Raw genomic sequence first — 13,465 nt, forward strand, 5'->3', positions numbered from 1 at the left:
AAAAAAAAACTATATATATAAAATCCTTAATTTTCAAGGATTATTTTGTGATTGTGATAATTTGTCAATGCTTTTATATGTCTATCTATCTCCACTTCCTCTCATGGCTCTCAAACGTTTCTGCAATTTTGCAGCATCTGTTGTATGTCTCTTGTCTATATACTAAAGGGTTCTCTCATAAGTTTGTGCACTGAGGTTCCTATCCTATTAACAGTTTCTTTGAACAGCAAACACCTTTTTCAGTAATGTTTCCTTTCTTCCTAAGCCTTTGTCCTTTGAGGTTGCACTGATTATGATGAAATAAATCTTAAGATCTGCTGTTTTTTTAATTGCTTTTAACATATGTATTGGTAACAACTGAAGCCATGTATCATTTATAATTCCAATTCCTTCACAGCACAAATATGCAACGGGTGCTTACCATAGGCAGGTCACTGTTTTCAGACTTAATGGACATCATCTTTTATGCCATACTTGAGGACCTGCAGTGTAGACACTGCTTCATATTCTTTCTACCTTTTCTCCTATTTTCAATTTTAATCTTCTAAATAAGAACAATATATTCTTCATGCAAACACATTCTTCTCAATCCTTAAATCTTAAGCATACATCACTGATACTTATTTTGGAAAGAGATTTACATAAAGAATTTAAAGACCTGATTTTAGGTGCTGGTTCTGCAAGTTCTCAAATATGTAACCATAAATAAATAGCTTAACTTCTCTAAGCTTCCATCTTTTCATGAATTTAAAAACAATGCAGTGTTTAAGTCCCGTCCTACACTTGTAGAATCAAATAACAGCTAACACTTATTATTGCTCAGTATTTGCTGGGCAGTATACTAAATCCTTTAAATATTTTATCATTTACACTTAGTCTTCATGATAATCTCCAAAAACAGATATAACTACTATTCCTATTTTACAGAAGAGGATTTCATGACTTAGTAAAGGTTAAATAGCTAATTCAAGATCACAGCTGGGATTTGAATTAAAAATGGTCTTTAAAGCCCTGATCTTAATCCCTTCTCTATTTCAGTTTGCAATCTATGCTAAGAGGTTTTGCTGATATTAAAGCACTTTACACATGCAAGGTGATTATAAATGTAGTTACTATTATTAGTTATAATAACATGAACAATAATGAGATCAGGAACTTAGTAATACACTTTTATTTTTGGTCTTCCACATTTAGAAGTGCGCCTTTAACAATGGTGGAGATAAAGAGACTTGTACATGTACATAAAACTAAAATCTCAGAGAGCTCCTCTGATCAATGCTTCAGGACAAGTAACCATTTGATGCAAAGGAGTAATGAAAACTACCTTCTTTGAAGGGTAAATATTATAGTGAGTCAAGCTACTTCAATCCCACTTTAGAAAATTAATTATATGACCAGAAAAGTTATTGCTATCTTAATCTTGATTTTCAAGGATAATTTTGTGATTGTGACAATTTGTCAATGTTTATTCAAAAGATGCAGTACAGCCAGCACACTCAAGTAATTTTAAATTAAAAGGATACTATGAGATAAAGATCTTTAGATTTCCCAAAACTGAGAAAAATATCTCAGAAACCTTTCCAGCTTCTTCATGGTTCATTAAGAAATCAGCAGTATCATGAAGACTAATTAAGTTTCCAAAGTATCTTGAAATATGGTGTCCTGGATAGTAGGGACAAGTAATATGGCTATCAGAAATATGAACTCATCCACTACAAATTTGTAAACTGTCACTCTAGCTCAGTGCTGTCAGTAGAGCTTTTGGCAATAATGGAAACATTCCACATCTGCACTGTCCAATAAATTATCTGCTAGACACAAGGGGCGACTGAGCACTTGAAATGTGGTTAAAATGAAGAGCAACTGAATTTTTAATGTTATTTAATTTTAATTAACCTAAATCTAAATTGCTACATGTGACCTGTGGCTGTCATATTAGACACTGCATCTCCAGATTATAAATGACTCCTTGAAGTGGTTGGCATAAACCTATTCTCAAGAAACAATTTCTAAATGAACTTTAAAAATCCAGCTCCTATTGCCATAAACCTGACATCTGGACCCTAGTCCCACAGTGACTCCACACAGGCACTCCGTGATTCCGCCTAAAATATCACCACATCTTACCACATCTTCCCTGTAGCAATGTTCATCTCTATACTCCACTCAACAACAATCCCATACCTATCACAAAGCATTTTTCATCTAGTCATTACTTTCTTTTTGCCTCCTCTTAATCAAACTGACAAAACTAAAGCACATTCCAAAGGCATCAAGTAGAGCTGCTAAAATGAAAAGTAGACAGCAGAGAAGCATGCTTTTGCACTAACCTTTCATGTCTAAAGACATGGATTCAAATATAAATCCAACACTAAAGCTTGGTAGCTGCATCCAAAACCCTAGGAGGATATGCATTCTAGTCATAAAACTCTTATAATATGACAAGCTGAAAAACAGAGCAGATGGGAACAATGGGTAAATTTGTTCAGGTAAGGCCCACAACCACTAAAAGCCTAGGTCATGGACAATGAAAGTTTAATAAATGCTTCATAAGTCTGGTCTTTCATTATTTTCGTAAATCAGTTCAAAAGGAAAGACACTGTATTACTAAAAATTAATTAGGGAAACTTAGAAATCGGAAAAAGAAGAGAATGGGGCAGGGAGCAGGGGTATGATAGTATATTTAAATGTATTCATTACTTTCTGTTCCCTACTAGAAGTCTAAGAAATTCAAGTTATAAAAAGTAAGGCTTAAACTGAGGAAAACAGTTTTGTTTCCTTTTCTCATACTCACTTTTCCTCAAAGCAAAACTAGGCATATTTGCAAAATCATGTAAAATCATTAAAGAGCTTAATTTCACTAAGCTCATTCTGAAAGGATTGGACTTCTAAACATGGTCAAACTTGAAATAAACTTGAAATAAACTTCAGCTATTCATACCGTAGTCAGAATTCAACTTTAATAGGTGAGCAATAACTCAGAAGAAGGTTAAGTTCAGCTTGTAGTGGAAGTTATTTGCCTAATAATTATCTAACACCATCTTTTCACAAGCCATTAAATAGTTAATCTTCATTTTACAGTCCTCTTGTCCATTATCCCTAGGCAACCAAGGCTGAAATAGTTCTGTAAGTGAGTAAACTTTCTTATACTGCAGTTTAAAAACTGTCACTATGCTATTTATTTAGGCTCACGGGTACCATGCATAGTAAACATGCTTTGCTATTATTAAGATTTATGCATACCTTTTTAGTCTTAAACCAACTGCCTTCTCAACAATTAGAAACAATCATAGTAAATTCACTGGATGGAAAATAAAAGTGCAAATAAGCCATTTGATTCTAACTACTTAACCCTCATCTATTTGAATACTAATCTTTCCTTAAAATGGTCCTGTGAGAAACACAAGCATTACATCTACCATCTTTGTTCCTTCTGTATGAAAATGGAAACAGAGAGCATACAAATTCTTTCCCATGTTTAAAAGTTTATTATACCTAACACAATTTCAAAACATTTTGAGAGAGTGACAATCTAGCTCAACAACTTTTTAAAATGAAAAAGTTTTAAACGGAACTTTTTAAACGGAAAAAGAGAGAAAAATATCAGAAAAATAGCAGATACTGTTGTGGTACAACTGTAAGAACAAAATAAGTATCTAAGTATAATTTTAAGTTAAGAATATCAGTATGAAAATAAATTTAGTAAAAATAATTTTAAGTTAAGAATGTAAGTACCAAAGTATACTCTCTCCGGCAAGTTAGTAAATTAACTAACTTAATTTACTTACTCTCTTACTCTCCGTTAAGAGAGTAAATTAAGACCATACAAGTATCAAAATATATTTTCTCAAGTATAAGGCAGGACCATGTTTTAAGTGAGGAAAGAGTTGTTTTTCAGGAAGCCTGTCTAAAAATTTAAGAAGCAGGCACTAATCAAACTGCAAAATTAAGAACAAAGCCCTATTATTCACCTTAGGCAAGCCCTATGCAACACTTTACCCTAGGCATACATATTGCAGAAAAAAAAGGAACGACATGAGAACCATACATTTACAGTTGAAAATTAATAACCACAATTTTATTTTCTACTAAGGTAATAACTATGAAACCCAGGTAGATAATCCCAATTATTTCCTATGTCAGTACTTTTAGAATCAATTAAATATAAAAAACTACATGAGACCATAAAAATAATCCATTCTAAACACCTGATTTTGCAGACTCAAAAATTATTTTCCCCCAGTTAGTAGAATGGCCAAAACTCTGACTCATAGTACAGTGCTCTTCCCAAGTTTTCAATTTTGTCAAATCTTAAGATATCATTTTTAAAATACATTTCTCTTCAATAGCAGCTGGGATATATAACAGTTCTGATACCTGAAAAATCACAAGGAAGTGCTATATCAAGAAGAAGGGAATATCAAATTAACTCAATACGTCAAGAAATAAAAAGAGCTTTCTTCAAAGAGGGAGCAATTTCGTAACAATGCTACAAACGGATGCATTTCTCGCTGTTAAAAAGGTAATTACTCATTTTGATAGTTTCTGTTTAGTCTTTGGGGAACGTAAGTGAACACTAATGCAAGCTGTCACAGCACAGCAAGCTCTGATGTCTCCACGCCATTCAGAAGTTAAAAATACAAATCTATTAGGGACAAAAGAATGTGGAAAAGAGCTAGGCTCCGATTACTATAAGAAGAACTGTAAGATGCTTACTCTCATTAATTTTTATTCCCATTTTAAAGATTTACAAACCAATAAAAACTTATCTGAAAACTGTTAACCATTCTGAGTGATACAAACAGCACATAAATTTTAATAACTATCTCCTGAAAAAGTAGGATCTACTTGGCATACTCCAATATAAAGAATTTAGACTGGCAATAATGATTGTTACCAATTAACAAAAACATGAACAAGTCTTCCTTCCTACACTTCATTTAGCTCTACACATGCTTAGTCATCATTTCTAGAGTTGCTCATGTGCACAAACAACTAAAAGACCAATATGAACAAGCATTAGGGTTACTGTTTCAATCATAAAAAAGGTGATTATAATTGTCACATCTTTTTTCTACCATGAAATTCAAAAGATTAGAATGAGAAATATATACTACTAATGTGCTACATTAAAAAAACCAAAAGTCCAACTGGAACTAATGCCCATGATTATACTCCATACACTGATGACTGAAAAATGTCATAGTTGTTACAAAAATTATTGTTTAAACTCTCCATCAAAAATAATCAGGGAAAAAAATTAGAAACCTGTGAACAGAAGCCTAAATAATGTGTTTCACAGAGAAACAAATTAGTTACATGATGCAACCTATAAAGCTTTACATTTCTTGACTCTGGCTGTTCCCCCTCAGACAGAATTTCACCTACAATATCAATCATAATGGCTACTCTTAAAAGACAATTTAAGAGCTTTTTTAAAAAAAAATATTATTCTTTATTCTTTTTAAATTTAACCTTCTTCATATTATAGTTATCCACAGGCTATAAATGAATTGATTCTAATAAAATTTATATTAACTATTCAATGTTTATAAAGGGGCAGAAAGTAGCTCAAATGAAAGTTCATCACTAAGATCAAGACTTAAAGTATACATGTGAAAAGCTCGGCCTTCCTTATGCCCCATGTCAGAGTGTAAACAAAATCTCAGGATGAGTAGAAAAAATGAATATTAAATTTTATTTATTTAATTATGGATGGGAGACATAGACAATAGTATACTGGTCAATACAGTTATGAGGTTGCTAGGACATTCTCTTCCTTAAAAGAGCAATAGAAAAAGACAAAATGAACTTGACAAAAATTCTATGTTGAAGCACGAAACCTAGCCAACCCAAGTACTCATTCTTCAAGACTTGTTCTATACGTGGGTAAAGGCAAAAAGCTATTAAAAGCTTAGCAACAAAACTTCCTCCAGATATTAAAGAGGCACTTTACTAATAAGACTACAAAAGAAAAGTACATGTAATAATTACAAGAAATTGTCTTAACCACATAACTGTAAAAGGATCTTTAAACAGTATCTAACACAGTACTTTGTGAAAGGAGGTTCACAAAATAAATGACAGCGTTGCAATTTATACACAGAATAGAGTTTAGTTTTTAAATTTCTAAGTGAAAACACCGGATTAAAACGATTTTGAAAGAAAAAGGTAGTAACTTCATCTGCTTACAAAGGCGGGGGTGGGGGAGGTGAAGGGAATTTATACTAGCTAATTGTGTAAGTCATGTTCACTTCCAAACGGCATAAGCTTTTCTAGCATGTTACACTGGCAACTTGAAGGCTATGTCACCAGGAAAAGTGGGTGGTCATCTTGAAAGTGTTACCAATGCTCCACATTTTCAAACCTGACAGATTTCCAGACATAAGGTCACATATTGTATGATTCCATTTATATGAATTTCTAGAATAGGCAAATACATAGAGAGTAAATAGATTAGTAGCTGACTGGAACTAACTGTAGGGGAAGAGGAAATGGGACTGACTGTTAAGGGCACACAGTTTCTTTTAGGGGTGATGAAAATATTCTAAAATTATATAGTGGTGATGATTATACAACTCTGTAAATGTGCTAACCCACCAGACTGTATGCTTTCCAAGGATGAATTTTATGGTATGTGAATTAAATTTCAATAAAACAATTATTTAAAAGTTAAATTTAGATTTTTTAAAAATCTGACAGAATTCATAATGTCAAGGTATACTACGACAGACATCAGTCAGAGCTTCCCACCTGTTCCAAATGACTTTTGTACCTTGGCAAGGCGGCTCATCTGATCTTCTGAGACAGTGCTACTTGTTCTGCCAGGAGTTTTTGTGGGTTCTGATCCATCTGCTTCTACATTAGGCCAGACTTTCAAGTCATGCATCCCTTGGCGAAACATGCTAGGGAAAAAGAGAAAGTTCAGGGTAGAAGTAAATTAGTACAGTTCATTACAGGAAATTTTAAATTCCTAAAAATAAAGAGAATTCTACACACGGAAATGTGTATCTCCACTGCCAAGCTTTTCGCCCCCAATGGAATGTAAAGCAATTAACCAAGCAACTAAAATCCATGTTGCACTGTTTTGCACATGCCATTCTTTCTCCTCCAAGCAGTCAGAACTATGACAGAGAAAGGAGAGATGGATTAGAAATGAGCACAGACATTTCATCACTTTGGTGAAGATCTAAGGAATAACAGAGATCAAATTCCTATCCAATGGAGGAATGTCACATTTACAGTGACTAAAATCTGAATTTAAAAAATTACATAGCTGCTTTCTTTACATGACAATATAGTAGGCTATACAGTCAAACTGCCTGTGCCTGACACAGCTGTGTATTACCCACATAACCTTGGGTAAACTACCTAACCCCTCTGTACCTCAGTTTCCTCTTTTATAAAATAGGATAAAAGGGCTTGTATCCCACAAAGTTATTGGAAAAAATAAATAAATAAGTACAAGTAAAAGGTCTTTAGAACAGTGACTGGCATACTGTAAGTATTCAGTAAATGTTAGCTATTACTAGTCCTTTTCCTGTACAGATTGCTTTTTCTTTCTTTTCCATAAAATGCAAGTTCTAAAAGTGAATACAATAGCAGATTCATGTGAAAACATTTCCCATGTCTATAAATCAGAAATTTAGCACATAGCCAGAATTTAACCTAAGCTTGGTTATCCTGCTTCACAGTGAAAGAATATATAACCTTTGTCATGTTTTCTTCAAAAAGCTACCAAGAAGATATAAAGATGAAACAAACTCATAAAGAGTTTTACACAACTATGTGTTGTAATTATGCTGCTGTCCATGATTTTTTCTAATGGGGAGGTTAAAGATATTCTCCTGTTAATGTATTTTCTTTTTTAAAAATATTTTCATACAAGAACTTTCAAACATAAAGTCTACTCAAACAGCATCTACTCAAAGCTCAATAAGAAAGTTATTTCCACTCTTAGTAATAAAAAGACTATAGAAATTGCAATAGAAAGAAAAAGACTAGGAGCGTGTGTAGGTGAAAAGGCAAGTCTAACGCATTTCATACACTTTCACATTTAATACTTTAAAAAAACAAATAAGGTACAGCATAGGCATGGTGGCTCACAACTATAATCCCAGCACTTTGAGAGGCTGAGGCAGGCAGACTGCTTGAGCTCAAGAATTTGAAACCAGGCTGGGCAATATGGCATAACCCTGTCCCTCCACACACACACACACACACACACACACACACACACACACAAACCCACTAAAATTAGCTGTGTGCAGTAGCACATGCCTGTGGTTTTTGAAGGGCTGAGGTGGGAGGATCGCTTGAGCCTGGGAAGACGGGGCTACTATAGTGAGCCATGTTTGCACCACTGTACTTCAGCCTGGGTGACAAACTGAGACCCTGTCTCAAAAGAAAAAAAAAATCATCTACTTGACTGCTAAAGGTTAACATAAATTTTTTCAAATCATTATTATAATGTTATGGCTAATAAAAAATGTCTTCTAGATTTTCCTAAGGTAATAAAGATTTTCACTAAACATTATATAATGTATGTAAGTAATGATGCCATAAACATTTAGATTGGGAACTATAAAAGATAGCTACAAACTCATGAGCACAGTAAGATTAAGGACCATATCTGTTATAAGGTCTCTAAAGTTGGCAATCAAACAAGTAATTCCCGTAACCGTATTTGCAAAAGCTTACCTTATGGGCCCATACAAAATGCACTGACTGGTTGTGATGAATCAAAATTCTCAATATTTATCACGTTAAATATCAAAAGAAAGTTACAGTACAAAAACCACACATATACATGACTCTTATAAAGTTAATTTTCTTTCTCTTTCAACTGAGATATAGATTCAACATTAAGCAGACCTGCTCAGAGCAGTCTCTAAGGAACCATGTAAAGTGAGATGATAATATCACTTTAAATAAATATCCTTAAATGTAGCTTCAGAAATAGCAGAAGGCCTTTTCTTCCTTCTCTCTACCTTCCCATCCCCCAGTGAATACTTTGGCTGGCTGAACTTAACTAAATCAAAAATAAGCACATTTGGCAAGAAGTCAGTTTACTAAATGATTTAGGTGCCTTGGGATGGATCTGGAGAAGAGATTTAAGGATAGGGGATGTGGAGGCTACAGGTGATGCCAAGTGACTCAAATGAGCAAGTGAACATATTACTTCCTTTTGACACTAATGGAACTTTGCAGAGAGTTACACAGCGTCCAGGTGGCAAGCCAGAAGATGCTCAGAGTATTGTGTCCACTTGGGAAATTAAGCCAAACAGGCAAGACAGAAGAAACAGCACAGCAGGATCTCCTTCTGACTCCAGCAGAGACCCCAGCAACAGCTGCTGTTGATATTCCAGCTTGCAGTGCCAAGCCACTACAGCAGCAACTGCCTTGACTTCCAGGATTCACATTTAGAAAAAACAACTACAAGAGAAATCTGCAGCTTGCCTGTGGTTCTTTGCCAGTTCAACCTATCAATCCATTCTGTGGCTACTTAGAAATTTCACAAGCTAGGCTTTCAAATTAAGGACGATAAATTACTCTAGCCTTATCCCTAACAAATCAGTCTTTCAACTGTTAGACTATTATTTTCCATCACACTGACTCAAGTAAACAAAACAGATACTAGCAAATGGCAAGAGCTGATAGTCACCAGATTACCAATACTACAATGTTAGATGTCTTGAGGATCACTTTTTTTTTTTTTTTTTTTGAGACGGAGTCTTGATGTGTCGCCCAAGCTGGAGGGCAGTGGTGCAATCTCAGCTCACTGCAACCTCCACCTCCCTGGTTAAAGCAATTTTCCTGCCTCAGCCTCAACAGGCGCACGCCACCACACCCAGCTAAATTTTTTTATATTTTCAGTAGTGACAAAGTTTCACCATGTTGGCCAGGCTGGTCTTAAACTCATGACCTCAGGCAATCTGCCTGCCTTGATGTCCCAAAGTGCTGGGATTACAGGCGTGAGCTAACAGTCCTGGCCCTTGAGGATCACTTTTAACAGCTACTAAGTACATATCACAACCCTTTAGAGGAAAAGGCTAGGGACAGTTGGTGTTATTTCATTGCATAAGAAACATGTGAGGAGTGTTACAGCTCTTTTAGAATTTGTCTAGCAGGCCTTCCAGTTTTTGCTGGAAAGCCCCCCCACCCCACCAGAAAAAAAGAGAAACATCTGAGGAAAACTATAGTTTAAGGCAGTGTTTCCCTAAGTCATGAGAATGGTAGTGGCATATAGCATGTTTTGTTTTTTGTTTTTTTTTTTTTTAATAGCATGGTTTTTGAGGACAGGTGGAAGAACATCTGCACATGCTTCCTGCTGAGACAACCCAGAATACTCAGGCTGCCCTGTCTCCCTGGATGGCAGCACCATGCAGGGAAGTAGCTGTGAGCCAGCAGCACAAGGAGATGTCAGCACTCTGCTGTACGCCAGGAACATCCTGAACATCATCTTTCACAATCCAAAACTGCACAAGAAGACCTGTAGCTGCTTAGGACTGGGGAATGCCTGGCTTTTCTCCACTGTGAGGCAGCCCACCCACAGGGCAAGCTGCAGGACAGAGAGAGGAAAAAAAAAGTTGTTTTAATTTCATAGGGTTTCTTAGAATTCTTTCTTCTGAGGTGAAGGTCAGTACAAGCGCCAGCACAGGGGGAATAAGAGTTGGTGATTATGCCTTTTTGCACTCCACCCCCTCAAAATATCTAGACCTATATTAAAATCTTATGTTACTTATGTTTGGATAACTGCCCTACAACTATATAGAAGTTGAGCTGATTAAAAATGAAAATGATGTAAAGACTGATTCTCCCCTTAAGCTGAGAGTGAGCTGAATATCCTGCGTATGTCCGGCAATGGAAAACAGAGCTATTCTAATTAAAGGACTTTTTTGCAAACATTGTATGCATATTTTGCGAATCAAATAAATTTCATAACATTTGTATTGATTAGGTATTCTTTTGCTTCAATTTCTAAAATTTAATAGTAGTTATATTTAGTCTTACTATTACCCACTAATGTAAATACTAGTTTTCCATGTACAGCAGGGATATCAAGTTTTTCTTTTAAAATAAGTGGAAGTTCAAAAAATGTAAGCTGGGTTAAATAAAAATATCAAGTAAAGAACAATAGGCCAGGCATGGTGGCTCACGCCTGTAAACCCAGCACTCTGGCAGGCCGAGATAGGCGGATCACCTGAGGTCAGGAGTTCAAGACCAGACTGGCTAAAGTGGTGAAACCCTGCCTCTATTAAAAATATAAAAATTAGCTGTGCGTGGTGGCAGGCACCTGTAATCCCAGCTTCTTGGGAGGCTGAGGCAGGAGAATCACTTAAACATGGGAGGTGGAGGTTGCAGTGAGCTGAGATCACACCACAGCACTCCAGCCTGGGTGACAGAGTGAGACTCCATCTCATATAAAAAAGAAAAATATACTTAGTAAAGAGATATGAATGGAATTCTTTTTTTTTTTTTTTTTTTTGAGACAGAGTCTCACTCTGTAGGCCAGGCTGGAGTGTGGTGACATGATATTGGCTCACCGTATCCTCCACCTTCCGGGTCACTGTTCAAGCAATTCCCAGCTTCCTAAGTAGCTGGGATTACAGGCACACAAAACCATTCCCAGCTAATTTTTGTATTTTTAGTGGAGAGGGGATTTCACCATGTTGGCCAGGCTGATCTTGAACTTCTGACCTCATGGATCTGCCTGCCTCAGCCTCTCAAAGTGCTGGAATTACAGGCGTGAGCCACCGGGCCTGATACGAATGGAATTCTAAAAGTGATAAGTAAATGACTCAAGATGTTAAAATCAAGCTCTGAGATAATTTCACACAACCAGCGCTGCTAACAGGTTTCATTTATATCGGGCATCTGATGTGTTTGGGATGTGAACGAGTAGGATGACCTATTTCCCAGTTAGAGTTAAGAAAAAAAAGATGACTTTCCAAGATTCAAAGTCTTATTTTAGTTAATGGCAGAAAACAAATTTAAGTAACCACTCACTTATTGCCACTGCTCCCTTTATGGAAATCCTTGTAGTTTAATGAGTTTTTAAAGTAGAACAAGTGCTACTGATTTGTCTTTAGGCACACTGCCAGCTTGGTTTGGATGGGAGGTAAAGGAATTTTCCTTTCACTGGAATGTACACAGAATTACAAATAAAGCAGGGTACCAAGGGAAAGAGGAAAGAAAGAGAAATGCATGAATGCACGTATAAGTTATATAAATAGACTACTATCATAAAGATCAATTCAATGTTTCTCAAAATGTGGTACATAGGCTCCCTTTCACAGAATAGCTCAGGATGCTTGTTTAAAATGCTGATTCTTGGGCCCCACCACAGACACACTGAATTAGTGAGAACCCAGGAAGACGTTTTTTCTCACAGGCTTCCCAGATGATTCTTAAACAAAGGTTGATTACTACTGATTTAACGCAGTACTTTTTAAAAAATGTGCCAAAAGCAAAACAAAACAGTACCAAAAATAAATCTGAGACTTTATTTGGATTTAGGCAGGTCATTTCACTGCAACTCTGTGGAAATTTCAATTGTCCCACACCTACATCCTAGTCAGAAAATCCCCTAAAACTAGATCCTAAAGTCATCTAAAATGCATGAATACTAACACAGGTGTTTTTATGAGGGAACCTCCAGTTGATGTGCCAGAAGGTAAACCACTTGTGATGAATCTGGGAGTAAAAACCAAGAGGAATGTCGAGTTATTTCTCAAAAACATTTAGTCACTAAAAAGAGCTGTACATTTTTTTTCTTCTCTGTTGCAAACAAGCCCCTCCCTAGTAAAGAAAAGTAAGGAGCAAACACTCCGTAAAAGGAACAATACTGATTTAGTAATATGTCCATTCTGCTGTAACATACTATTTTATCAAAAAGTATATTTTAAAACTGAAGATTACAATATTTCAAACTATATCTAAATTACTTTTCCTGTATGGATTTTAATAACAAATATCTCTTTAATAGCAACATTAAACTAAAATACCTAGGTATACTATAGTAAGCAACCAAGCTATTCCAAATGGGATTACATCTAGATTTCACTGATGAGTTCAGAAGTCCTTCTGACACATTCTATTCCTGGCTAAAACAATTTAACATTATAAAGGCATCAATTTTCTCTTTAATTAACATATATAATTCAGTAAGATTTTCTAACAAAATAACAGTGAGTTTTTTAATTGAGAAAATATTAAAATTTATCTGCCAAAACAAACCGGGAAATATTTTAAAAGAAAGACTAATGGCCGGGTGCGGTGGCTCAAGCCTGTAATCCCAGCACTTTGGGAAGCCGAGGCAGGTGGATCACGAGGTCAAGAGATCGAGACCACCCTGGTCAACACGGTGAAACCCCGTCTCTACTAAAAATACAAAACATTAGCTGGGCATGGTGGCGCGTGCCTGTAATCCCAGCTACTCAGGAAGCTGAGGCAGGAGAATTGC

The 13,465-nt window shown here is 35.7% G+C and overlaps 1 protein-coding gene and 1 non-coding gene across 2 annotated transcripts in view; one reads left to right on the plus strand and one right to left on the minus strand.

The window, feature by feature from the left end:
- The window catches only part of PIK3C3 (phosphatidylinositol 3-kinase catalytic subunit type 3), a 126,747-nt gene that overhangs the window by 101,372 nt on the left and 11,910 nt on the right, over nucleotides 1-13,465 (minus strand). The window contains exon 4 of the mRNA XM_017529729.2: nucleotides 6,776-6,905. Within this exon, the coding sequence (XP_017385218.1) occupies nucleotides 6,776-6,905 (130 nt within the window). The remainder of the gene's footprint in view (nucleotides 1-6,775; nucleotides 6,906-13,465) is intronic.
- Nucleotides 10,097-10,158, plus strand: LOC119471411. Its single transcript, XR_005200456.1, has one exon. It is a non-coding gene; the product is annotated as a U7 small nuclear RNA (small nuclear RNA).

Source organism: Cebus imitator, unplaced genomic scaffold, assembly GCF_001604975.1.
Source record: "Cebus imitator isolate Cc_AM_T3 unplaced genomic scaffold, Cebus_imitator-1.0 Scaffold60, whole genome shotgun sequence".
NCBI lineage: Eukaryota > Metazoa > Chordata > Mammalia > Primates > Cebidae > Cebus > Cebus imitator.